At 49.4% G+C, this 25,568-nt stretch overlaps 8 protein-coding genes across 8 annotated transcripts; 4 read left to right on the forward strand and 4 right to left on the reverse strand.

The window, feature by feature from the left end:
- Positions 1-2,292: 2,292 nt before the first annotated feature.
- On the forward strand, positions 2,293-3,084 carry KY384_002510 (uncharacterized protein; the record flags this gene model as incomplete). Its single annotated transcript, XM_044811033.1, has 1 exon — positions 2,293-3,084. One exon carries the CDS (start codon positions 2,293-2,295, stop codon positions 3,082-3,084), a length of 792 nt encoding a protein of 263 aa, XP_044671916.1.
- A 523-nt stretch (positions 3,085-3,607) lies between these two features.
- KY384_002511 (uncharacterized protein) lies at positions 3,608-7,292 on the reverse strand (the record flags this gene model as incomplete). The annotated part of the gene is made up of 3 exons (XM_044811034.1): positions 3,608-5,715; positions 5,766-6,219; positions 6,303-7,292. 3 exons carry the CDS (start codon positions 7,290-7,292, stop codon positions 3,608-3,610), a joined length of 3,552 nt encoding a protein of 1,183 aa, XP_044671917.1.
- Positions 7,293-7,556: 264 nt separating this feature from the next.
- KY384_002512 (uncharacterized protein) lies at positions 7,557-9,209 on the forward strand (the record flags this gene model as incomplete). Its single annotated transcript, XM_044811035.1, has 1 exon — positions 7,557-9,209. The coding sequence occupies one exon, from the start codon at positions 7,557-7,559 to the stop codon at positions 9,207-9,209; it is 1,653 nt and encodes a 550-aa protein (XP_044671918.1).
- A 490-nt stretch (positions 9,210-9,699) lies between these two features.
- On the reverse strand, positions 9,700-12,879 carry KY384_002513 (uncharacterized protein; the record flags this gene model as incomplete). Its single annotated transcript, XM_044811036.1, has 3 exons — positions 9,700-10,623; positions 10,674-11,800; positions 11,844-12,879. The coding sequence occupies 3 exons, from the start codon at positions 12,877-12,879 to the stop codon at positions 9,700-9,702; spliced, it is 3,087 nt and encodes a 1,028-aa protein (XP_044671919.1).
- A 1,827-nt stretch (positions 12,880-14,706) lies between these two features.
- Positions 14,707-18,060, forward strand: KY384_002514 (uncharacterized protein; the record flags this gene model as incomplete). The annotated part of the gene is made up of 8 exons (XM_044811037.1): positions 14,707-14,969; positions 15,022-15,089; positions 15,142-15,361; positions 15,419-16,147; positions 16,195-16,488; positions 17,219-17,438; positions 17,494-17,622; positions 17,698-18,060. 8 exons carry the CDS (start codon positions 14,707-14,709, stop codon positions 18,058-18,060), a joined length of 2,286 nt encoding a protein of 761 aa, XP_044671920.1.
- Positions 18,061-18,654: 594 nt separating this feature from the next.
- Positions 18,655-19,151, reverse strand: KY384_002515 (uncharacterized protein; the record flags this gene model as incomplete). Its single annotated transcript, XM_044811038.1, has 2 exons — positions 18,655-18,985; positions 19,075-19,151. 2 exons carry the CDS (start codon positions 19,149-19,151, stop codon positions 18,655-18,657), a joined length of 408 nt encoding a protein of 135 aa, XP_044671921.1.
- A 1,279-nt stretch (positions 19,152-20,430) lies between these two features.
- Positions 20,431-21,112, reverse strand: KY384_002516 (uncharacterized protein; the record flags this gene model as incomplete). Its single annotated transcript, XM_044811039.1, has 2 exons — positions 20,431-20,704; positions 21,078-21,112. 2 exons carry the CDS (start codon positions 21,110-21,112, stop codon positions 20,431-20,433), a joined length of 309 nt encoding a protein of 102 aa, XP_044671922.1.
- Positions 21,113-21,861: 749 nt separating this feature from the next.
- Positions 21,862-25,551, forward strand: ACR2 (DNA-directed RNA polymerase I subunit RPA2; the record flags this gene model as incomplete). The annotated part of the gene is made up of 1 exon (XM_044811040.1): positions 21,862-25,551. One exon carries the CDS (start codon positions 21,862-21,864, stop codon positions 25,549-25,551), a length of 3,690 nt encoding a protein of 1,229 aa, XP_044671923.1.
- Positions 25,552-25,568: the final 17 nt, after the last annotated feature.

The following is a 25,568-nucleotide window of genomic DNA, read 5'->3' on the forward strand; positions in this document are numbered from 1 at the left end:
CAGACCGAAAGTCTCCGTTTCACACATCACTCGGTCGCCCCTCAGCAGCGACAGTTGCCGTGCATTAGACTCGGGTCTTGAGGTGTCATTGAGACGCCACGGACTGGTTGGCAAACGGGGGCACACGGCCTGGACGACCCGCCACCGCAAACGCCGATTGGATACCTACTGAAGCTGGGAGACGCGTTTGTCAGATTCAGCGTTGTGGTATGGAAGGTCAACAACAATAATATTGAGTGGGTCTGACGCGCTAAGCGGCAAGCTAAAACTTGCCGCTCTCCCTCAGAAAGTTAGGCCGGGGCTGGTCCTTGCCTTGGTCCGTGGTCACCCTTCACCCTTCACCCTGCACCCTCCTCCTCCTCTCCAATGCACCATCTCTGCTTCTTCAGTTCTTGAGCATCCGCCGAACGGCCGCTTACACTCACGGATTGTTATCTCAGTTCTTGACGCAGCTCACAACCTCAATCGAACCGGATGCAGCGTTGGCCCTTGGATAACAGTCTTGCATTAGTCGCTCGCTATCTTTTGCTGTCAAATCTTGCACTCTACCCGCCCTTCCCTTTCTTCGACCGTGTCTTCGCTCTTGAGGTAGAAGAGCTAGTTGTGGACGGCCTCCGCCATATCACCAGCTTTCTAACAAGGCCTTCAGGCGAAAAAGTACCGCTTTTGACTGGTGTGACGGTCACCCTCAAGTCTATCACACCTACTTCAGAGACCATGTCATGAGTTTGTAAGGAAACTCTAGAAGTCTTTCTTGCCACCGAAAGTCTTGTTGGGATCAAGAATTGTTGTGGCTTGAAAATAAATGGTTACCCTGTTTGGCTCGTCCGCGACGTCCTGACGGGAAAGCCGCCCACAAGACTTCGTCAACCAAAGGATATCGAGCTGCTCCTACAACCTGCTATATCTACACGGTGACTGAGACTGTAGGCCCCAGGGCCGGAGGGAAATTAAAAGCCGCTGCTGCAGTATGGCAAAACGCTCTATCCGATAAAGCGCTTAAGGGAAGTGTCGTTCCGTTCAGTGAACGTGCATTCTTGCTTCGCAAGATATATATCGCCACGAAAAGATACTGCCGCGATGTCAAGACCTCGACCTCAACTGTCAATTACCCTTCCTCGCAACTTTACTTTCCACTACGACGGAGCTAAATCTCCGAGGACTCCTGAAGAGCAGACAGAGCTGCCTTCATTCCGTCCGTCTCAGGCGGAAGGTCCCTTCAAAGTAAAAAGACGGCCGCGTCCTGATGTCACTTCGCTCAGGTCCCAGTGCGAGATTTCATCAATCATCCCCAACAATGACACTCCACTTCCATCAATCGAAGAGCCAACGATAAATCGTCCGGCAAGACCCCTGTTCTCGCAAAGTGTATCAGACACCAGCACTGGTTTTGCAACAGTATCTGGACTCATGAGTCTACCGCGCACGCCAGAACCTGGAAATCGTTCAATGGGAAACCGTTGGACTCGTCGGCAAGACTCAACGAAGCCTAGGAGTCGGCCTCTGTCAGCTTGCTCTGTGCTCAGCAACTCCTCCGACGATTCTGACGGCAGCTTAAACTCCTCTCCAGCAGGCGAAGGTAGTTGCACAAGCCCAGAAAGCGATGCGCCAGACCCCTTTCGCCTGACAAGAAGCCGCAAGGGGAAATCCAGTTCAAGACCGACACTTCCGACCTCTTTCTTTGAATCGAGGCTACCAGAGCCCCAGAGAATGATGCGGTCGAAGTGGAGTCCTGAAATGGACCGACATCTGTGGTCGACATACCTTTTATATCTGCAGGATCCAATGGTTACCCCGTTCAAAATGCTGCCTGGTGTAGCTCCGCCATTGGGGGTGTGTCATCGTGTATCGAGAGAAGCTAGAAAGACATGGCGTGGAGGTTTTCCGACACCACGAGTACCACCGGCCTCATCAACCGCCCTTCGTTTCCAACCCCGCTCGCAGAACGTCCCATCCTCCCCCAGCATCCTGCTACCTGACAATGGTTGGGTAAATCATAGCGGTAAAGGATCTCAAATGTCACCTCCCAGTCAGGCACTACAAGCTTGGCCAAGGTCAGGGTCGAATACAAGACGGAGACTACGATACCTATGCAAACGCAAACCCTCCATTGCACCCCATTACCAGCGTTTACTGCAGAGTCGTAGCCCCTCGCCAATTTCTTCAAGCCAGAGGTCCTTGTCACGCTCAGGCTCTCGATTGACAGAAAAGTCAGGTTCTCCGGAACCTTCTGAGTTTTCATTTAATACTCGAGATATACAGCTGTCGCTTAGCACGAGCACAGCTGATTCAATGCAGCCGCATGGCCCGCTCGCTCAATTAGCGAATAACAACCGTTCAATAGGAGTAAACGAAAGCGATCCGCTTGATGAGCCATCCGCTCCGTTTGCTTCTGAATTGCCTGTCCCTTCAGACTTGAGCATTGGTCCTGAGAGTGATTCAGCCTATGATGACGCCGATGCTTCTGCAACACCGCGGCTCGGCTCTCCGTGTGGGTTTCATACGTGGGGACCTAGTCAGTCGAAGCAGCGCTACCGTGAGAGGTTGAACGGAAGTGGAGGCAGCAGCTCAGCTACCGTTGGCCCATCTCTCCTCTCCCCATTGGTATTGCGGGAAAATTTTCCGTATCCGGGAATCAACAAGCGTCGAGCATATCACCCCCTAGAAGATGAAGTAAGTCCTGGGGGCAGCAGTGTGCTACAACGTTCCTTTGTTGATCCTGGACGGACTCCAACAGGAGATCGTCATCGACGCGTTAGGTCGAGGGGTTTCTCTCTCGGAGACCTGCATGAGCACCACCCTTTGCAATCGCTTTTCTTGCCGGAAAACTTACGAATAGCTTCCAGTGCAACGCTGAACATACCCGACCTGACGGAATCTACGGATTCTGCGGACCTTTCTCCGATCAACCCTATCCGGCAGCTGGACTCGCCATTTCATGGCATCTCCCCCAGGCCAGCTCGAAGAGCTCCACGGCACTTGGCCGCCTTTAGTCTTGGGGCCTACGATCATGGTATGTTTTCTTCAATCTCAGAGACACTTGGACAAACTGCGAGCTCTCTTAATCCTGATGATGGGCACTGACATCGCAGTACCTTCATCATCTCATCCTGGTCACACAGCCTCCAAGCGAGAGGAGTTCCACTGTTCTCACTCTGGTTACGCCCCCACAACACTGACTATTATGTCAATGGCGTCGACTGCGATTACTGTCAAAATTGTCTTTCCTTTTGTCGCGAAATTCATGCATAACACGAACGGCATGGTTGAATGGATTTTTGCACCTAACATTGAAGATGAGTCAGGTGCTTCGCCTCGAGCTCTTGCACGATTAGAAAAAGCTGTGAAGTCACCACTTTGAAAACGACTCCCTATTGGCGGTGCATAGTCGATGCCCGCGGATTGATCTAACCGACTATTTCCAACCTATGATTCTTATACGACGAACGAGATGAATGAACTTACGATGAAGATGGATAGTTCCATTACTATGCTCATCAACGGAAATCTAGATGTTCACATTTTTCCTAGCGTAAGAGACTTTCTTCAAAGCGATGTCCCCATCCCGAAACGACTCATCGTGCTGCTGCCACGTACATCGCGAGTGCTACCGCGTCTTTCTCTCTCTTATTCTTCCCTCTAAGCGCAGCAGCCCGTTCTTCAAACCCCCATTTCTCCTCCCTCCTTCACCAATCAACCATCGTTCCATTTCACCTCTGACCTCTTTCAGACCCTTCGTACAAGGCATCTTCTCCCTTTCTTCTGCATCAAGGTGACATAAGGGGTTCAGTGATAGATCAAACAGCTTTGCCCATAAATCCGTCTGCCAGTATCTCTTGAATCCTTCACGGATCTTGTACTTCCTCCTTTCTCCCAACCCAGTGACCCCCTTTGTCTCAATTGCCATATCTTCAATATATTTACCAAAGAGAAGGGAGTGCACAACGCCTGCAATCCCGAAATAATCGACTTGGTAAGTCCAGGGTCTTAGCTCACGCATCTCGACACAATCTTGTTTCCCCGTCTTCCAATCGGCAATGAATTGCACATCAGACCGAAAAGCAGTCATATCAATCGAGCGACCGAAATCGATCAGTGTGAGACCTCGGGAAGACCAGCCGCCACTACCGTTTGATTGATACTGCGCGTCCCAATCTTCTTCCTTGTTTGTTATTGAACAAAGGCGAACCAAGCAATTATCCGCTTTGAGGTCACCGTGTAAAATTCCAATGCTATGCATAGCTTCTACTGTTCGAAGCAATTCGATCGTGAAGAACATGGCAATGCTCTCGTCTAGCATGCTTTGGCCAGATATTGGGTCGGACTTGGCGAGATTGACGAGATCGAGAAGAGTACCTTGGTCTATGTATTCTTCGATCAAGTACCCTTCATCCTTGAAAAGATGGAGGCAGGAAGGCTGCAATAAAGAGGCCAATGCAGGGTGATCAACGGATAGCTTTGAGCGAAGTGAGTTCATTATGTGAAATTCCCAGGCAGTGGGAGGGTCCTCGGATTTGATCGCTACAAGCGTTGTTGACTCATCATCGCCCGTCAACGATTGCTGCTCGGCCAGATAGACAGGTGCGAAAGCACCTTTGCCAAGCTCTCGCCGGATTGTGTAACTTTTGGCCGGATTTCCTGGAAACCGAAGCGTCGGCGGCAGGAAGACCGAAGCGGTTCGGTCTGACGACTTGCTCCTGGAAAGCGACTTTATGAATTTTCGAATTTCAGCACCTTTATTGAGGATTTCTTGCCGATGATCATGAAAGCTTTCACAAGATCTAAGACTTGAAACAGCGCTATTTAGGATGATTTGTCGTATGCTATCATCGACTGGATTACACTGCGGGTCTTTGATTATTGGTCCCTCAACATGGAGTTCGACGACCTTCGAAGACGGAGCCTTCAATTGCTGCAGCTGTCTGACCTTTTGGCCAATATGCTCGTCTAGGACGTCCTGAAACGGGCTGTTGAGGGCATCTAGCTCCGACGATGTATAATTAGGGATGTTGTTTCTGCAAGGAGTTCTCGAGTTGAAGTAATCTTTCTCGGTCTGGGTTGAGACTGCACCGATGGACGTTTCTGTCCTTTCTAGAATAGGGGTCATGAACGGTAGGCGAGTCTGCGCAATTACTGCAGGGTCCCTAGACAATTTCGCTGGAGGCTCATAATCTTCAGGAGGGAGTGGGATGTACTTGGTTCGTGGTCCCTCATTGCCTACATGATGGCTAGGTAGCTTTTCAGATTCATCTTCTTCAGTTCCCTCGGTACTCAACGCACGTTGAGAAACATCGCACTCAGCAATGACGCCCCTTTCAGCACTTCCCAAGGACACCTCCGTCTGAGTGCCGTCCTCGATCGCTTGAGGGACGTGCTTGCTGGCAGTAAAATCAGACCAGGGACTTACACTTTCTGGTGGGTCATCTGAATCTACTGTCGTCTTGACACTGCGCTCGGTGTCCCCGAACTCGCTTGTGCTAGATATTCTGCCAGTCCCAGTACTCTCACCTGCACTGGTATAGTCGTCATCGTCATCGAGGTCAGTCTCACTATCACTATCCGTTGGACCTGCCATGGGGTCAACATTGCGAAGTGGCTGATTGAAGATATCCAATATGTCGTCAGTTGCTGCTCTTGTATGGAGAGTCATGGTGGGCTCAGAAGAGGGTTTCCGTCGCAATTTAGGGCCTGCTGGTGAGTCCAGATTAATTCTGACTGAGATGGTTCAGTAAGATCTTCGAGAGAATGATGTTGATATTTTTTACCTGTTTGCGTCTTCTCTTTAATCTCCTTGACCTTCACTCGCTTTGGTCGTGCACCTCTACCTGCTTTATCAATCTCTATAGCTATAGTTATCTCAGGCGCATCTTTCGGGCTAATTGGGGTGACATGGCTAGTCTGTGTGGGCATCAGATGCTCCCGCTTTGTACGATCTTCGACAGTTGCAGAATCTCTAACCTTGACGCTGCGACATTCTATACTCGGAGACTTGGTCTGCTCATTCCGGTCATTCCAGGTACGATCTAGCCACCCTCGAGCCTTTGCCCTGAGCTCTTCGATACTCATCTCACAATCAGGACGGTCGAAACCTTGTGGGTAAATCGCAGTAGCAACAACGAACGTTCTTTCAATTTTGCTGGAACCAGGATGTTGGATTTGCGAGTAACATGTATCTGCGGGGGAATGCCTTTGACTTTTGCTACTTTCAAGAGATCTAGACTATCAAGAGGCGCCAGCAAGCAAACCATTAGTCCTATGATCGTAAATAAAAGGGCGAGAGATCTCTAAAAGGGTGAACTTACCCCATCCTTCCAAATTGTCATCTTCGGAGGTCCAGTTGACTTCTTCCCTGTCTTCAAAATTTCTCCTGCCCAGGGTTTGGGCTCGACCGCGTTCTCCCTCCTTCTTTCCTGGAACGTACCAATGCTGTCCCAGCCTCCTGTGTTCCCACCCAAAGAAGGCTGGTGTTGTGCAGCTGAACCTTCGGCATCACTGAAAATCGCAAGTTTTGGCTTTCCGCCCTTGGATATCGATGGACCTCCAGTGCCTGTAGGTCTTGCTGCCTGCGGATTTGCCCCTTGGGGTGTGGAAGGTGCAAAGGGGTCAACTTTCGCTGCCAACGCTGGCCGCACTGTGGGTACGGCGGGAGAAGACGGTTCGGCTCCCGTGGATACACGGGCTTCAAATCTGTGCTTGAATTCTTCGAATTTGCGGACTAAACGTTCAGTAGGTCTAGCCTCTCGGTCAATGCCCAATTGAAAAACCTCCTGAGCCTGCTGCCACCTCCCGGCCCCCTCGAACCATGTCGCAAACTCCTCGTAGAACAAAGCAAGACTTTCCCCGATACTATGCCTGGATAAATACACGAATGTTTCGCGAGGCGCGTCGGAGAAGAAGCGGATGTAGTGGAGCCATAATTTCAGGTATCTGGGATCGTTCTTGTAATGAGCTACAGACCGGAAAGTTTTCGTCGCACGCTCAAGCAGGGGTCGAAGCTGAGATTCTGACGTCGCTTGCGCTGAAGGGTATGCGCCCAGTGTCCATTTTACATAGCGGTCATAAACGTCGAGCGGATCATCAGAGTCATGACTTGACCTCAATTCTATTTCATATTCTTCTCGAATAGCGTCATTGAGTGTTCTTGTGTCTCCTGGTGTTGATGCTGGCGGTCGCAAGCTAGGGGCAAACGTTGAAAAAAGTGCTTTGGCGGACCGGCCACTGGCGAGAGGCTGAATATTTTCCTTATGGGTCTCGATGATGTCGAAGTCAATGAAGTCCTCAGACGAAGACATAGAGAGCGATGGGGTGAAAGAACATTAGAAGGAAAGAAGTAATTGTCGATTTCTTTTTTTCAAGTGAAAAGATCGTTTTGGATTCGGCTCTCACATGAGTAAACAGACGGAGGGGGACGGTTGCTATGCGCCAAGCCCCGGATTTAAGCAGCCTAAGATCGGCGATTGCGCGCGTGAGGTAGGCCAACTTCGCCACCGGCCAGAGTAAATGTTCCTACCCTTGGTCGCCAAATAGAGTCTTCGCCGCAGTGGTAATTGAACGTCATGCCGGCATCGCGAATAGGGGCTGTCACTCAGGCTTCTCCGCCCACAGAAGCCAAGAGCAGTGAGTCTTACGATTTAAACACAGAAAGTGTTGCTTCCCCTGAATCGATCTCTCCTTGTGCAATCACTCCCTCACCTGGTCTGCGCAAGTCCAAACGTTTGACAGTATTACATGATAACCAAGTGAAACCTGTGAATGCAGCTGTAGCTGTATCACATGGTCAGAAAAGAAAACGAGGCGAGGAAAAGGGGGAAGCTGTGATCGAAAGTCCAACGAAGCCAAAATTTACAAGAAGGGGAGATTGTAGTAAGGAAGCAGATTCATCTATGATCTATTCGAAGATAGAGGAGACAAGTGAAGAACGAAAGGAAAAAGATAACGAGATAGAGAAGACTATTCATCAGATTCCGCAGAGAAGATCAAAGGAGATCAAGGTTGAGGAAGAAATATCGGAGAACGAAGCCACAACTGTTGTGAGAGCAAAAGGATCGGACATCAAAACAGAAAAAAAAGTAAATAGCGAGGGCACGAAGAAGATCAAGAAGAAACGAAGGACAAAAGAAGAAAAAGAGGCAGATGCGATGCCATTAGCGGCGCGGACAAATGGGCTCCGCATGTTTGTTGGGGCCCACGTGAGTGGTGCAAAAGGAGTCCAAAATTCCGTTACCAATGCCGTCCACATTGGCGGTAATGCCTTTGCAATGTTCCTCAAGTCTCAACGTAAGTGGGAGAATCCACCTTTACAGGACGATCACTGCCAGCAATTCCGGCACAATTGCGGACAGCATAGCTATGATAAATCTAGGCACATTTTACCGCATGGATCGTATCTTGTCAATCTCGCACAAGAAGACACTGAGAAGGCAGCTCAGGCATACAATGCTTTTCTAGACGATTTGAAGCGTTGTGAGGCCTTATCTATTGCCCTGTACAATTTCCATCCTGGATGGACGGGCTCGGCTCCACGTTCGTCGGCAATTAGTCGTATTGCGAGTGCGCTGAATCGCGCTCACGCCGCAAGCCATACCGTTGTGCCCGTTTTGGAAGCTATGGCGGGTTCTGGGAATGTGATTGGTTCGACCTTTGAAGATTTACGAGATATAATCGACCTGGTGGAGAACAAAGCAAGAATAGGTGTCTGTATAGATACTTGCCATATTTTTGCTGCTGGATACGATCTTCGAAGTCCTGAGGCTTTTCGAGGCACGATGCAGAAGTTTGACGACGTGGTAGGCCTGAAATTTCTCAAAGCACTCCATATCAACGATAGCAAGGCCCCACTCGCGTCCCATCGGGACCTGCACCAGAACATCGGACTCGGATTTCTTGGTCTACGAGCTTTTCATAATGTAATGAATGAGAAGCGCTTCGAAGACCTACCACTAATCTTAGAAACCCCAATCGACCACAAAGACGAGAACGGTAAAGCCATAGAAGACAGAAGTGTGTGGACTAAAGAAATAAAAATGTTGGAAAAGCTCATAGGTATGGATGCAGACGGCGAAGAGTTCAAGGACATGGAAAAGGAGCTATCTTCTAAGGGTGCTGATGACAGGAAGATGTTTGCGGACGCATTTGACAAGAAGAAACTTAAGGAGAAGAAAGCTGCCGAAAAGGGGCAAGCTAGGCTCAATTTTGGTCCGAAAGAATAATTGGTGGTAGAACAGTGGCAGCAGGGCGAAATACGAGCCTCATCCCATGGTCTGGCGTTGCCTTTCGAGGCGAGGTTTATTCTCCAGCGGCCCCTGGGAAGATTGTAGGCGAGCTTCCGCCCAGGGGGGCTACCACGCCAGACTAAAGAATGATGACTTCGGTCTCGAGTCGCAAGGATAGCTACTTCGTGAGAGTAGCATGCACCTGGCCAAGTTGACAGGTATATCTTACGACAGAGCGAGCTGTATAGTCCATGACTATTAGATCCTTTACGCGGCGAGAAGCCGACAGCCTGTCATTTCTTTTCCCTGAAAGGGTCTGACAACGACACATCGTAGATCATATGTATACCTTCTCTTTGGTAAAGATCTGCTAGCCATTGGCTCTTGTGGTGAAGAGATCCCTTATAAGGGAGGACGCAGTCTTCGAGTGATTTCATACGGCCCCCATTGGTTTTCGTAGGGTCGCTACTTAGCTTGGTGCCAAACATCACTTCGGCGCATTGCTGCACCAGTTTAGCCAGTCTTTAAAGAACGCTGCTTTGATTTTGAAACCAGCGTCGAGCAATGACCTTTCTTGCGAGTTTGCATACAACCTGACCACCTGACGAAGGTACTCTCTGTCCAAAGCGGCCAACGTCCTGACCACCAAAATACTCGCTTGGCTGCATGCACCTGCGTGTGCATTTGAAGCTTCTTTAGCAGCTTCTTCATGTATCGAGCCCAGAAGTTCCATTGCGGATGCTGAATCTGCTATTCTAGCAATTCCATCACCTCTACATCGGCGTGAGTATTCTCGGATAAGGTCACAGGCTTTTCGGGATACAAGTGGGCTGCCCGATTTTCTTGCAAGCTGCAGAAGAGGGAGAATGACCTTCAAGGCGAGCGGATTGGCATGCTCCTGTTTGAGGTACACGTCAAGCAGCTCCAAGACTCTACATTTGAAATTAACAATTGTTTCTCTCGCTCTTCTTTGCTCGTTCTTTCTGTTTGTAGTCTTCTTGCGTTCCCGGAACATATGCTCTAATTGCTCATCGAGCTCCCCCATTTGGTCATCGTTCATGTCTCCGTTCGATGACGAGGTCTCACCGTCCACCTGGGAAGTATGCGTTTTTAACGCTTGAGCTAGTTTGAGGTCAAATACTGCCAATTCCTCCGGGTCATCCTCTCCCTGATCATCATTAGAGAGTTCCGAGGATAGAAATTCCATTGCTGTGTCGCTATGCTCATCTTCAAAAGTAGATGAGTCTCGAGAAATCTCAATTTTGTCTTTGCCGTCTTCAACATTTGAAGAACAGTCCGTCTCTATGTCGCCCTCACCAAACTCTTCCTCTTCTCCTTCTGCTTCTACTTCTGCTTCTTCTTGATCAAAGACTTCGTCCTGGCCGGCCAAGGTCTCTTTCGTATTGAGGACCTTTTGCTGTTAGCTTTGGGACTCTAGTAGCCATGGCCTTGATTGATTACCTTGAACAAGTATCGTAGGCCAATTTCGTCGACACAGTCAGTGAATGAGCTAAATACCTGATTTGAGATGCGACGAAAAAGGAGTGACGGTTTCGATACGAAACTCAGAAGAATATCGACAAGGGTACTGGATTCTTGTAGTACGATAGCTATGTCACCATGATCTCCTCGTTTGTCAAAAGCTTCATTCAATTCATCCAGCAGTCTGGCTGCATCGACGTCTTCATTATAAACCTGTAGGACAATCAATGAAAGCAAAAGCATGGCAGACTGCAACATTTTCTGGTTTGGCGAGCCTGCCCTAATTTCGCGATCTAGCTTACTCAACTTTGCGAGAGCTTTTTCTAACGAACGTTTCACGCTCGTATCAGCTCTATGTAAAAGCCTTGAGGATCTATGTTCGCTCTCGTGGCCGTTGAGATCGCATATGAGTGTGTAGGTGACTTGTTGAATGGCAGGAACTTTGTCCACAAGATATGTTAGACAAGAAGACAAACGCGCTCTTACCAAGGAGCGAAAGCTTGCGAAGGCTTCATCGGGCAACGTGGCATCTCCATTCCCTGAGCCAGAGCTCACGTCAATATATGCATACTTGCCGAGGATGTAAAGAGCTCCCCGAACGAAGCCTCTGGCAGCAATATTACCGGAAACATGTTCAGAGGCAGCTTTGAGGGCAGCAGCGACATGATCGACGAGAAGCTTTTGCCCCGTGAGCGCAGCTTTTACGTCTCCCCTAGCAAGCTGCTGCTGCATCACTGCGTCATAGAATTCAACAATGGGCTGCGGTTCCGTTAGGGCAGCTTTTGACATTAATTTCTCGACAGTCTTTGTTTTTGTCTTGCCGTCGAAGTTAAGCTCACCCCCAGAAGCAGCTGAAATGCACGAAAGTATTTTGGGAATGACACAATGCTCCACGCTGGCCCTACTTAGAATGGCCTCTTGTGTCCGCTTAGCTGCTCGATGTAAATATCGGTCCGATGAAGCTAAGTGATTAACCAGGCATTGCATGAAGTTGTTACTGAATAAAGAATCAAGCTTTGGGCATGGAACTTCCTTAATGCACTGCTGAAAGAGCAAGAAGCCCCAATACTTTCGTTCCAACGAGGAAGATGGATGAAAAAGACTCGCTACAGCCGTCAGCAAGCTCATACAGTAGACAACGGTACCCACAATCAACACATCCGTCCCAAAACTCCTGAAAGCTCAGGAGGTCGTGAGATCCTTGATGATCCTTTTCTAAATCTCCTTTCTGGGAAACCCCCATATAAGAAAGAATGACAGACCAGGCGAAGTGAATCTTAGCATTCCAATGACCAATTTGTGCGGAAGCCGAAGTAGCGTCTTCATTTTCACCTTTTGCAAAAGCTTGCTTCATGACTTGGCAAAGTTGAGTTTTATTTTTGCGGCTCAATGGGTTACCCTCGCGCCAGGTGTCACATGGGAGCTGTCTTGTAGGATGCTTTAATAAAGCAGCAATCCATGTTGCGACGCCCTCAGGAGTTTGGGCCAGACCAAAGGCTCTAAACTTCTCTGCAATTACTTCGACCAAGCGTGGCTCATCGCTTGGAATGTTGGATTCTTGGATCGTACGATAAAGCACGTACCCGCACTCCTCTCTCAGCCATTCCTTGTCTCTCGCAAGACCTAGTATGAGATCCACAATTGCCTCCCAGGCAGATGCTTCGCCAGACTTGGTTTCAATTATGTTAGCTCGAATGATAGCTTCGGCACCAAAGAGGCGCCCCAGAGAGTAGTCTCGTTCTTCCTTTAAAGAGGCATCAGATTGGGAAAAACCGACGCGTTGAGCCTCGTCACTCACCTGGCTCGAAAGTCCACCAGTAGCAGTGGTCTGCTCTCTTAGCACATTGAGAACACCAGAGACACTCGGCCAAGCAGACGAGTCATTTGGGACGTGCTCAAACGTCTTGATTAAGCTCTCGGTCAGGGCGACTGAAAACCCAATACGAGCAGCTTTGCGACCGCTGCAGAGACCTCTTATGAGTCTCTTCAATATCTGGTAAATCTCGTGGCCACGGGAAGCACTGTGATTATCGATAATGTGTTGAGCTACTAGTGAATGAGCAGCTTCAAGCCGGATCGTTTCATCTAGGTCTGCAAGATCCTCAAAAATTTCAACTAAATGCATATGACTTGATAGATCTTCTCTGCGTCTTTTCCTCGACGTAGTGTCTGATATTTTCGTCATGGATGTGATCGACTTGTGGTAGGACGATCGTCTGCCACGGGCTTTAAGGTTTCTGGCTTGTGACGGCTAGCAGCAAAATCCTCCACGGTGGTAGCGAGAATCGTACAAGGCGTGTAGACAAGATTGACAGGCAGCCAGTAGTAGAGCCTAGAGTTGATGGCTGTAACGTTACGCCACAATGCGGATCCCACTTGTGTTGAGTACGTAGATTAAAACATAGGATACCAACCATATGCTTGCATTAAGCTCTGCTAATTAGTCTGATTCGAGCAAAAGATTGAGGCTGCAGGTGTTGCTCCAAAGCATCTAACAATAATTCCATATTTGCGGGCGCCAACAATTGATCAGTTTTACGAGGCATTGAAGGCAAGGCAAGGAAGAATCGGCTAGTGGGAGAAGTCACGTGTGCGCGATGCCTAGCGTGTTTCGATTGTTTACTTCTCACATTTCACGCGGATAATGGACTCCCGCGAGTCGTGCAAGTCAGCCACACCTTCTACCGGCCGAGAGGGATTTGTTTTATGCAGAAGATGATCCTTTTTGCTACAGGTGAAGTCTTTGCTTATCCTACACCGTCACTCCAAAGGCAAGTCACATGGTGCAGGTTTGAATATTCCTGTTTGAGGACCTGAGTTTCTACCAACGCTCCGGATTGAGACATGCCAGCAAATCAGAAAGCTTCTCGAGGGGAGCGCTTAAGTACCCAGACCAACAAGAATGCAAGCATTTCCGGACTGGTGGAGATTACCTTAGCTGAAGGTTCCCGCATAAAACGTGGAACACCGCGGGCTGAAAGATTGCGTCAGATAGATACACAGATACCGGCCGATAGGGCAACGCTTTACGGGAGGAATGTCAGGCCTTCGGTACTGATGAGTGAGGAAGTGGTATCATTAAATGCCTGAACGTCAGTGTTCCTGTCTGTTGAATCATGGATATCGTCAGCAGCGTTGGAGAAGCACCGAGGGCCTTGCAGCAGAGAAAGACTCTGGTTTGCTGGCACAGCAAGAGCGAAATCCTATGCATTGACCAATGGAAATCTCGTGTCACACAGTTGCCGGCCTGTTAGCGGCTAAGGAAAGAGCTGGGTTCTGGGAGCTGAGTGCTTCTCTTGCAAGGGTCACTCGGTAAGCCAAAGGCTTCGTCTGCCTGGGTAATGATAAACGCCATGCTTGCTCACACTGAACGCATCGTTATCCCTAGCGATTGTAGAGGATGATCATAAATAATAATAGATCAGGTCCATGCCTGGCGTTTAAGAGAATTGAAAAGACCTTGTAGATAATGCCATTGGCCATTCTCGCAGTCTTTTTGCTTTTTGGCGGCATCCGTCGAGCGAGACTTTCCGTCCGCTTACCAAGTCGGCGCCCCGCCATGTTCCCTTGACAACCTTACACCAAGCCTCACATAATCTGTCTACCGTACTGTTTTTCCTTCCCCAACTCCTTCCGTGCCATTACCTTCACCTCCGTGGGACCTGTCATCCTCCCACTTCGACGCTGCGGTGGAACAGACAAGGACCCGGGACCCGCCATAGCCTCGAGAACCTTACATCTCACCGCAGCGTTCCTGCCCGTTGGGACCCATCTCGTCATCTCCTACGATTTCTGCAAGCAAGAGCTTTCGCTGGGCCTACACTTCCTGGCAATTGAATTGAGCATTGTTATTGTTCGAAGACTCATTGGCAAAACCCACGGGACCGACCGGTTTCAGTCACAAGCTGCTGGAATCAATGCAATGCTTGCGTGATAGACCTAATATATCATAGTCGCATATCAATGCAGTAGCTGCAAAGCGAAACTCTTCAATCATCTATCAAGATCTAGCATGGAACGTTCATCGCCTCTCGCGGCCGTGCAGCCCACAGCCATACCATTCTGGGGTTGTCGAGCAGATGCCCTCCCATCCTATGGAGACTTCAAAGGAAACTTCCCTGAGCGATTCGGCTTTGGACCTTCCAATTTTAACTTCAAAGATCTTAGCATGGAAAGAGCTCCCATGGATTATTTCAACTTCAAGCCTATTCGCGGCTCGTCGCCGACTGCAAGCCTTGCTGCAGACCTGTCGTCAAATTTCCATATCGACCAAAGGTCTGTCACTGTCAGTCGATTAGGGCCATCTAGACTGATTTTCGCTTTTTAGTCCTCAATTGCCTACACCGCGCCGATCACTATTCTCCTCTTCATTATTCGGCACTTTCAATGGCCGAGGTATTACCCCTTCTCCAAAACGGGATACCAGAATTGCTGATGGTTCTCCAAGAAGCCGCAAGGACACCGCCATTACCTTCTTCCTCTCCAGGTCCTGGCCTTGAGTCAATGGAGATCTCTCCCCTTCCTCACAAGCAACCCTTTGTGGCGGAGACCCAGATAGATACCACTCCCATGGAGACATCAATTGAAGAGGACGAAGATATCATAACGGCCAATGTTGTGATGCAAGATTCCTACACAGGCTCTCCGGGACACGGGGCAATCCAACCGTAAGCACAAAACTGACATAGAAAAATCATCTTGATGAATCCTAACCATTGCCCTAGACGCCCACGAGCGTCTCTCTTAAGATCTTCGTTATCCCGAACAAAGGGTTTCACCACATCAGCAGTATCTCTCAAATCGGCTAGAGCCGAGCAGCCTCCGTTCAAATTCGGGAACGGAGTAACCTTGAAGTTTCCACCGGTGATGACTCCCGAGCAGTGCTTCGCAGCTTCTCCTCAAAGGGATGGGCGACCGCAGTCTGCCGACTCTCCATCTTCAAGGCCTATGGGACCCCCCCCGAAATTCAGAACCTCCACTTCGAATTTGCGCGGACCACCACCGCCAGTCTCGGGCCATGTGCGGAAGCCTTCGAATCCAATGCAGCGCCCGCGAAAGCAGTTTCGTCGATCTCTCTCCATGTTCGAGCATCCTGAAGATGTTATGAAACAACAAGCAGCTCATTTTGCCGTACCCAGACTCGACCCCGTTATGGATATTGATGACCCTCCTAGGCGTCAACTTCCTCATTTCCTCTTGAACGATGAAAGCTTACCTCGTATCACAAGAGAAACTATGGTCGATGTACTCGATGGCAATTTTAGGCAACAATATGACGAGTTCTTAATTGTTGACTGCCGTTTTGAGTATGAATACGAAGGTGGGCACATTGACGGAGCGATTAATTACACCGACAAGGAACAGCTGGCTAGTCGGCTTTTTAAGAACCCGTGCTCAGGCCGCACTTTGATCGTTTTTCATTGTGAATATTCAGCATGTCGGGCTCCCCTAATGTGAGTTCTTTTCACATTCTGTCCCTCAAGCTTGCTGATATATCTAGGGCCAAGCACGTTCGAAGCAGTGACAGAGCCTGCAACGCCCATAGATACCCAAATCTGACATATCCTGAGATGTATATTCTCGATGGGGGATACAGTCTTTTCTTCGCGAGCCACAAATTACGATGCTCTCCACAGGACTATGTGGAGATGGGAGACAAGAAGCATGAAAATGCATGCGAGCGTGGTATGGGCCGCGTCAAGCAACAACGAACCAAACTCAGCAGAGCACAAACCTTTGCGTTCGGCCAGCATGAGCCACCTACCGATGATAGTCCTACAGCCTCAAGCCGACGGTGCAATACCATTGTGGGCAGCATGGATCTTGCCTTTGAGAGTCCCTTAGAATCTAGACGAAATCAGACGAGACGACTGGCGTCATTCTAGTAAATTAAGACAGTCGTATGCGGAGTCACTTGTCATCATCAGGGATTGACACATGATCACAGGCGTTAAAACGATGCCGTACATATAGTATGTGTCCATTTTGGGCTTGCGGGCACAGTACCGACTACCGAGTAGGTGCTTCGTGTGGGCCTTGTTGAGATATCACTCAGTCCCAGGTCTGATCTGTTATGATGGGACTTGTTCCTTGCTCGTTTTCCCCTAAAACTTACCAGGGTTGAGCTGAGGGGTGTGCCAACATATTGGCTCGAGTTCATGGCGCGGGATACTTCACTACCGCTTGAGCTACACGACTGGGTGGATCCACATGACGTGGATGAGTGTTAAGAGTATGCTTGATCAAATCGAAGTGAGAAGCGATACCCTGACATCTCGAGATTCCGCCTGCATCTACGGGCAATCAGTCGAACGAATGGCCATTATGCGGTCCACTATGTGTTTTCCAACTTGACTTGAGAGATATACCAAAGATACCAAGCAATGAAGCCATATTCTTACCGTAAAACCATTTGGCCGTGCCTTCATCTTGATTTTCTGTATACCGACCGACCCTGTCCATGTCTATAATCCATTGCTTCTATCCAATGTGGCCACTCGACATTTCCCTAACACGCATGGTAGACAGCGGCCCGTAGCAGGTGACCTTCCTCGTGAATCCTCTACCGACCTCGTCATGGATATCGAGGACATCCTTGCCTCGGTTGATGACCATGCGCTTCCGACGGAGACTACTGAGGTCCAGCAATTGGCCCGATTGTGGGTGGCTGAGCGTAGTGCTCCAGAGATATTTCCCTGGCCAGCGGCTTTGATGGATCGCATGTTGGAGAGGATTAAGCAACAGGTGCAACACAGATACCCCTCCGTACCAGTCCATCTACTCACCACGACATTTTCAGATTGAAGTTGTCGAGGAACAGACAGGCAACGCAGACCCCAGGGCCAATTTCCATCTGATCATCATTCAAACGGAGCTCGAGCGCTTTAAATACCTCGTGCGCTCCTTTTTACGTACGAGGATTGCAAAAGTACATGCTACGCCTCCCAGTTTTGGGCTTGTCATTCTCGCTATGAGTTTGCTTTGCTGAGACAAGATCGCTCAGATCGATGCCCATCCCTTCTACTACCTACAAACCCCCGCCGCCAAATCCCTTCTCTCCCCTTCCGAACTCTACTACTTGACCACCCACACCGCCCTCCTACACGACCATTACCATAGCTCGTTTCTCAGCCAATTCCCCCAGACTCTTCAAAAACTTGATGATAAGGCCGCAGGAGGGATCAGTATGGTAGAAGGGCCAGATGTAGATAAGGCGGTATTCGTGAGATGTTTGAAGAGTATGGAGGAATCTGTGGAGGTGCCAGGGACAGATATCAGGTTGGAGATGGGAAGGGGAGATGTTGTTGTTACGAGGTGGAGTGTAGTCAGGGAAATGGTGGGAAAGGGGGAGTGTGAGTTGGTTTGAGGGGGATAGAAATGGCATGCGAAGGAACGAAGTTTGCGGCAATGATTTCACCAGTAGCTCGATGATGATGGCTGTTCTGGGGTTCCGCGTGGAGCGAGTTGAAAGGTAGATCGGCGTGTACCAGCTTAGGTTGGAAGTTATGATCAGGAACATGAGCAAAATCTTAAAGAAGACCGATAGCCGGAGTTGTAGAGTACGACGGTATTACATGATGTGGCACCTGGACACTGCTCGAAAGTTCTGCGGTCGCAGAGGTGGGACGGCCGAAAGAGAGCCTGTTGACAAGAGGCGGCGGAATGGCAAATATGGGCACATGAAATACATAGAGGGCATGGTATCTACGATGCCTTTTGCCCTCGGGCAGAAGCACCTGAAATATGGAAGCTTGAACTCAGCACGCGTGCCACCGTACGGGCGACGTAATGTCAAAGATCATTCGCTCAAGCAACACATGACCACAAGAATGTTTTCACTTCGTTAGCGCTATGTCCGTTGAATGATAAACTCTGTAGAAAGAACGAATTTACAGCGCCTGACCATCCCAACTCTATGTCCATCCGATTCCGATCAAATCAAACACATGTCATCTAACCTTTAATTCTTCCCTGGCGGCGGTCCAGCAGGCGGATTATAGACCGGTTGGCCACCAATTCCTGGCTGGTAAGTATTTCCCGGTGACTGTAATTCAACGCCAGTCTGTTGTCCACCGAAATAGCCTTGGTTGGCACCTCCATATTGATTGTAGCCCTGCTGTTGAGGTGGTGGCGAATAGACTGGCGGTTGTGGACCCGCTTGTTGTCCGTACGGTTGAGGGGGGCCTGTGTACATAGGCGCGCCATGTCCAGGGGCAGTCTGTCCAGCAGCCCAGCCAGTGCCACGGAAGGGTTGCATGCCTCTACGGCGGCGACGGCGGGCTGAGATGCAGCTGTACATTATAGTAAGTAAGGAGAAAGTGCGTTTCTGAAGGACCGAGTAAACTTACGCAAAGAGTAGGAACAGCAAGAACGCTCCTACGATGATGGCTGCGAGGACAATCCAGCGACCATAGCTGTACCATGGGCTGTAATAGTTGCAATCGTAATTACTGCCATAATACGAATCTGAACATCTACAACAGCTTTGTCAGTTGGGTTCGAGCTGGGCCGCGAGTGCGAAGAATGCGAATGAAATGTGCGAAACCGAAACGCGAGGGGGAATTGAGGGTATGTACGTACGTGTATCGAGGATGGAGCGCCGGTGCCATGATACAAGCAGCGAAATGTGCAGATACTGTTGAGGTAGAAGATGGTCTGAAGAGATCTTCACGGGAAGGTTCGGATGGCGCGATGAAGTAATAAGACTGATGCTGTTGGCCTCAGGGTAGAAGGATGGTGTTTATATTGTCTTCTTCCTCGGGTGGATCGATCAATAGCGCAGAGGCTGAAATGGATGATGTTTTGAATGATGTAGAGATGAGGAATCTCTTCTGACGATGAACGAGTGCGAAGGGTGGCTACCTCAGTATTATTATTTTTTTGGTAATTTAATTTGAGAAAGGGCTGCCTTAAGGCTTTTTTAGCCCTCTTGCCCTCTACCGCGCAGTGGCGTGTCCTCTCTCTCTGGGGCTGTGCTCTTCTGCTATTACTTGATCACTCCTAGTCTTCTAGAGCCTACCTAGGGCTGCATTGGCCAAGCACACACACCGCTCGGAACTACTGCTGGAAAAGCCCCCTACCTTATTAGAAATGGCCCCAGGCGAGTCCGTAAGGTAGTCTTGGGCTTGGCATCCCCTGCGGCTTGCGTACTTCCCGTTCTCGTTCCTTACCCGAGGACCGTATTCTCCCATGACTTGTTGCTCGACGGAATTCGGAAATATGCTGATTCACCGTGGCCCGACGCGCTACAGTGCGGATGATGAGTTGTCAAAAGGTGGACCCAAACCGTGTGGGCCTGTCCTCATGAGCCGATATAATAATAATAGAACGACGACCTCACATCGTTCCTTCATCACATTTCAGGATTTTCGAGCCGAAAGCCTGAATACCCTGGTCGAACCTCGTTACTGCTCTGTGAAACTCAACGTTTCGATATTTCAATTCGCCTAGGCGGGCAGTGACATGGAATTAGTTATGATGCAATTATTCCTACAAAATTTGCCATACAAAACCCCCTTTGTGTTATGTAAATGCGTTTGATTATACAGTTTGCGAAATGTGTTTGGTTCGAGCAAGATGTTGTTCCAATCGCTCTCACGGATTGCTCCTTCAAAAGTAATATGTTGTGCCGTCAGCCGCGTACGTCTTGTCGCTCTCTGTTGGATTTCCTGTCTACCCACACCCTTTGAACCTCGCAAAACCTAGCTCACCGTGGAATTCGAACGCAACACCGCCGTTAGTGCGCCGTTTTCTTGATCAGCCATTGCAAGACGGCGTCCAAGTTTGTTTCTTCTTTCGCACTGATTCCGTAGCAGCTGACCTCGCGGTGTGAGATTGACTTCATGTCTAGGGCTTCAATCAGCTCGTCCACAGCAAGCTTATCTGGAAGGTCAGATTTGTTGCCCAGAACGAGCAACGGGATTCCCTCAAGCACCTGCTTCTCCAGGAGTCCATGGAGCTCTTCTTTCGCAATGAGAAGCGCGTCCCTATCGGCAGCATCCACAATATATCTGCAACATAATACTTTCAGCCAACGCAGACAGTGCAGCTGGGAGCTCCGTCAACTCACACGATCGCGTTGACTCCACGGCAGTATCTTTCCCACATGGACCGAAAGCGAGGCTGGCCACCGATATCCCAGCTTCCAACCAAGTCAATCGTCAAGTCTCGTCACCCACAGCTTTGCAAAACTTACCACTTCAAGGTCACGTGTCCCTTTTGGACTTTCTTCATGTTGAAGCCTACCGTGGGGATAGAACTTTCGACTGTGAGCGCTGGCGAAGTCACTTATGCTTCAAGTGCGAAAACTTACTCTATGGTGAACTCGCCACCCTAAGGCATCGCTAATCAGCAAAGCTCGAGGCGCAAGGCATTCTTACCTACAGAGAGAACCCTAAGCAAAGACGTTTTGCCGGCATTTTGCAAGCCAATCATTGTCACATCCATCTCCGTCGACCTTACATCCTTGTCAGCAACTTCTTGAAGACGCAGGCTTGGCCGATGCATGGTAGCTCGCTGCCAGCGGACAAGAAAACACGCCGCAACACAAAAGGACAGGGCCGGTGTCCTACCAGAACGTTCTCAAAAGCCAATCATAGATGACTCTGAAGAGACCAGCCATGGTGATACTTGGATCTGCGCAAGGTCTATGTCATCGACAATGCGTTTGGCACAGCGTTGCAGCGTGGATCGAGGGCCAGTCAATGGATTTTGCTGTTGCTTGACCCCTGGTCGATTTCTGACCGCGGCGGGGACTTTGCCTCTAATGTCGTAGACTGACTTGACTGAAAACGTGGTGGCTCGTTGTCCTGCGTTTTTGCGCCAAAATTCAAACCATCAAAATACCATTATAGCAAGACGAAGTAAATCATACGCATCGTTTTGACTGCTGTATAAGCTTTCGCAGCGATATCATATGTGCGGACAAGCTCAGCTTGGGCGCTTGTGCAGGTGATCAAACTTGACAGTGGCTGCAGACTTCTGCCGCCCGGGTAGTTCTCTGTCTCGGAAAGTTTCCGTTCATGCACATCATTTTATGCCTAAATCATATATTTTCTTCGCGCCCTAATGCTTTTGCAGCGATTGCTTTGCCCGAGAACAGCAGGCAATTGATACGCAACTGGGAGAATGGAATTTGTGAGATCGCGCGATGTCTTCCACCACCACGATGACCAGGCTTGTCAAGCCCACATGGACCGCCGAATTCGAGACTGTCAAGCGTCAAAAATTGTTCCAAAAACCTCCAAAGGACACTACAGCATATCCCGCACTCTCGGATGCTATTGATCCTCATATCGAGTCTTTCAACGCTCTGTTGGAGGGGAGCAAGCTGCTTGAAGCCGGCTTAAGAGATATTGGAGCCAAGATCTGCCTCGACGGCGAACGAGAGACGCCAGAACAACGAAGGCAAAGGAAGGAAGTTGGCAGATCGCGCCCTCACAGGAATCGCTTGAGTATCAGGGTCCGAAACGTCTTCTTAGACAAAGCTACTCTGCCGATCACGAATAGGGTCAGCACACGAAATCGCGAGGTACTGCCCGCAGAATGTAGAGAACGTCACGTAACGTATAGAGGCAAATTCCGCTGTACGTTACAGTACAAAGTCAACGATGGCAAGTGGGATGAGTCTATCCGCGAGTTAGGTCAGCTTCCTATTATGCTTCGAACAAACCGCTGTCATACGCAAAAGTTTACTCCGGCTCAGCTGGTACAGGCGAAAGAAGATTCAGAAGAGTTGGGGGGATACTTCATCGTGAACGGAAATGAGAAGCTGATACGTATGCTCATATTACAACGACGTAATTACCCAATGGCAATCATTCGCGGATCTTTCCTCAAGCGCGGACCTTCGTATTCAACATTTGGAATGCAAATCCGCTCTGTGCGGCCCGACCAGACATCACAAACTAACGTGCTTCACTACCTCAGCGATGGCAACGCGACATTTCGATTTTCTTGGCGCAAGAACGAATACCTTGTTCCCGTTATGATGATACTCAAAGCACTTGTCGAGACAAACGATAGGGAGATTTTTGAAGGCTTGGTAGGTCCAGTGGGCTCACAAGCAGTGCACAATACCTTCTTGACTGAACGTGTGGAACTACTCTTGAGGACTTACAAGGCGTATCAGCTACATGGTAGGTCAGAGACACGAGCATACCTAGGAGAGAAGTTCAAGCCGGTCCTCGGCCTCCATGAAGACATCTCAGACTACGATGCGGGATCAGAGTTTTTGCGTAAAATCGTACTTGTTCATCTTGGCAATGTTGATGTCACAGAATCTCAGGACTGTGACAAGTTTAAAATGCTACTGTTCATGATCCATAAATTATATACTCTAGCTGCCGGAGACTGTACAGCAGACAACCCAGACGCAGTATCCAGCCAGGAGATCCTGTTACCCGGGTCACTCTACGGAATGATTATCAAGGAGAAAATCGACGAGTATCTGAAAACCATCCAAAGTGCGGTTCAGGAGGGTGTTTTGGGCAATGGGAAGCCCCTGTTTACAGATCCAGGATTTTTACAGCGCTTCTCTTCCGATTTCTTAAAAAACGTGAATGAGAATATTGCAGGCAGTCTAGAATATTTCTTGTCCACTGGCAATCTTGTCAGCCCCACAGGCCTAGACCTCCAACAAACTACTGGTTTTACAGTCATGGCAGAAAAAATCAATTTCTACCGCTTCATCAGTCACTTTCGCATGGTCCACAGAGGCAGCTTCTTTGCTGAATTGAAGACCACAACGGTCCGTAAGCTCTTGCCCGAGAGCTGGGGTTTCCTGTGCCCTGTGCATACCCCTGACGGTGCTCCTTGTGGCCTATTGAACCACCTTGCGCACAAATGCAAAGTCGTTACAATTCCCTCGAATGTCACTTCGATACCCAGTCTCCTTACTCAGTTCGGTATTGACTCTGCATTGTCTGCTTCTATGGGTGATCAATTGGTTGTCCAGCTTGATGGACGAGTATTGGGATACTCCACACCGAAGCAGGCTCGTATGATAGCCGATGTATTGAGGCACTGGAAGGTCGAAGGCACTCACGGTATCCCTCTTGATCTTGAAATTGGCTACATCCCCGGACAGCATGGGGGTCTATATCCCGGAATTTACCTTTCCTCGCAAGTTGCTCGCATGATCCGGCCTGTGACATATCTCCCACTCAACAGGACAGATCTGATCGGGCCCTTTGAACAACCGTTCATGTCCATCGCATGTACAGAACAGGATATTGAATCAGGAGAATCCACGCATCTCGAAATATGCCCCACGAACATCCTTTCCATTGTTGCCAATCAGACCCCTTTCTCAGACTTCAATCAGTCGCCGCGAAATATGTACCAATGTCAGATGAGTAAGCAAGCCATGGGTACTCCAGGAACCTCACTTCGATATCGTACAGATAATAAAAGCTACCTACTACAAAATGGTCAAACACCCGTTGTACGACCGCCACTATATAACGAGTATGGTCTCGACAATTATCCTAATGGCATGAATGCTGTCGTCGCTGTCATATCATACACAGGTTACGACATGGACGATGCTATGATTATCTCCAAATCCGCGCACGAGCGTGGATTTGGGCATGGTACTATCTATAAAACCAAAGTGATAGATCTATCAGAGTATCGAAAGGGCAAATCTGTCCACGGTATTGGGCAACTCTTCGGCTTCGCACCGAACGGTTTTGTATCTGCCAATACCAAACGCTTGCTCGATGGAGATGGTCTACCCTACATCGGCACCATGATCCGAGAGAACGAGCCTCTTTGTGCTTCTCACACAGTTACGTATGACCCAGCGCAAACTCACGTTGACGGCATCCCTTACATCAACCGGGACGGTCAAACCAAATTGCACCCATACAAAGACCCAGAACCCGCCTTCATTGAGAGTGTGACGCTCATGGGCTCTGAATCAGGGGCCGAGCCCCTGCAAGCCGTCAGTATCAAGTTACGTGTCCCGCGTTCTCCGGTCATTGGCGACAAATTCTCTTCGCGGCACGGCCAGAAAGGCGTATGCAGCCAGAAATGGCCAGCAATAGACATGCCCTTTAGTGAGAGCGGGATCGTCCCCGACATCATCATCAATCCGCACGCCTTTCCCTCACGCATGACAATTGGTATGTTCGTTGAGTCTCTGGCAGGAAAGTCTGGCGCGCTTCATGGACTGGCGCAAGATAGCAGTCCGTGGCGTTTCAGCGAGGAGGACACTGCAGCTGAGTATTTTGGTACGCAGTTACGTACTGCGGGTTATAACTATCATGGTAATGAGCCCATGTACTCGGGTATCACGGGGAAAGAGTTCGCGGCTGATATCTTTGTTGGGGTGGTGTTCTATCAGAGGTTGAGGCATATGGTGAATGATAAATTTCAGGTACGAACGACAGGGCCGGTTAGCCAATGGACCGGTCAGCCGATCAAGGGAAAGGCAAAAGGTGGTGGCATTAGGGTGGGGGAGATGGAGAGGGACGCTCTTCTGGCACACGGCTGTGCGTTTTTGTTACAAGATCGCTTGCTGAACTGTTCGGACTACAGGAGAGAGTGGATCTGTAAGACCTGTGGAAGCTTCTTATCTGTGCAGCCAACAGTGTTCGGGGGTGCTGGATCAGTGAAAAATAATATTTCCAAGGGCACAGGTGTGGTGAGATGCCGACAGTGTGCAAAAAGGGTGGAGGACGTGATAAGAGAAGGCGGTCAAGTGGGTGTTGGGGAAGAATGGGCTGACGGACAAGGAGATCTGTGGATGGGTGGAGAGGATACAACCGTCGTTGCTATCCCTGGGGTCTTGAAGTATTTAGATGTGGAACTCGCTGCTATGGGAGTAAAGCTGAGATATCGAATCGAGCCTTGATCAATCTTACTAGCGCC

The sequence above is a fragment of the Bacidia gigantensis genome (genome assembly GCF_019456465.1).
Source record: "Bacidia gigantensis strain McMullin 20006 chromosome Unknown contig_156, whole genome shotgun sequence".
Classification (NCBI taxonomy): domain Eukaryota; kingdom Fungi; phylum Ascomycota; class Lecanoromycetes; order Lecanorales; family Ramalinaceae; genus Bacidia; species Bacidia gigantensis.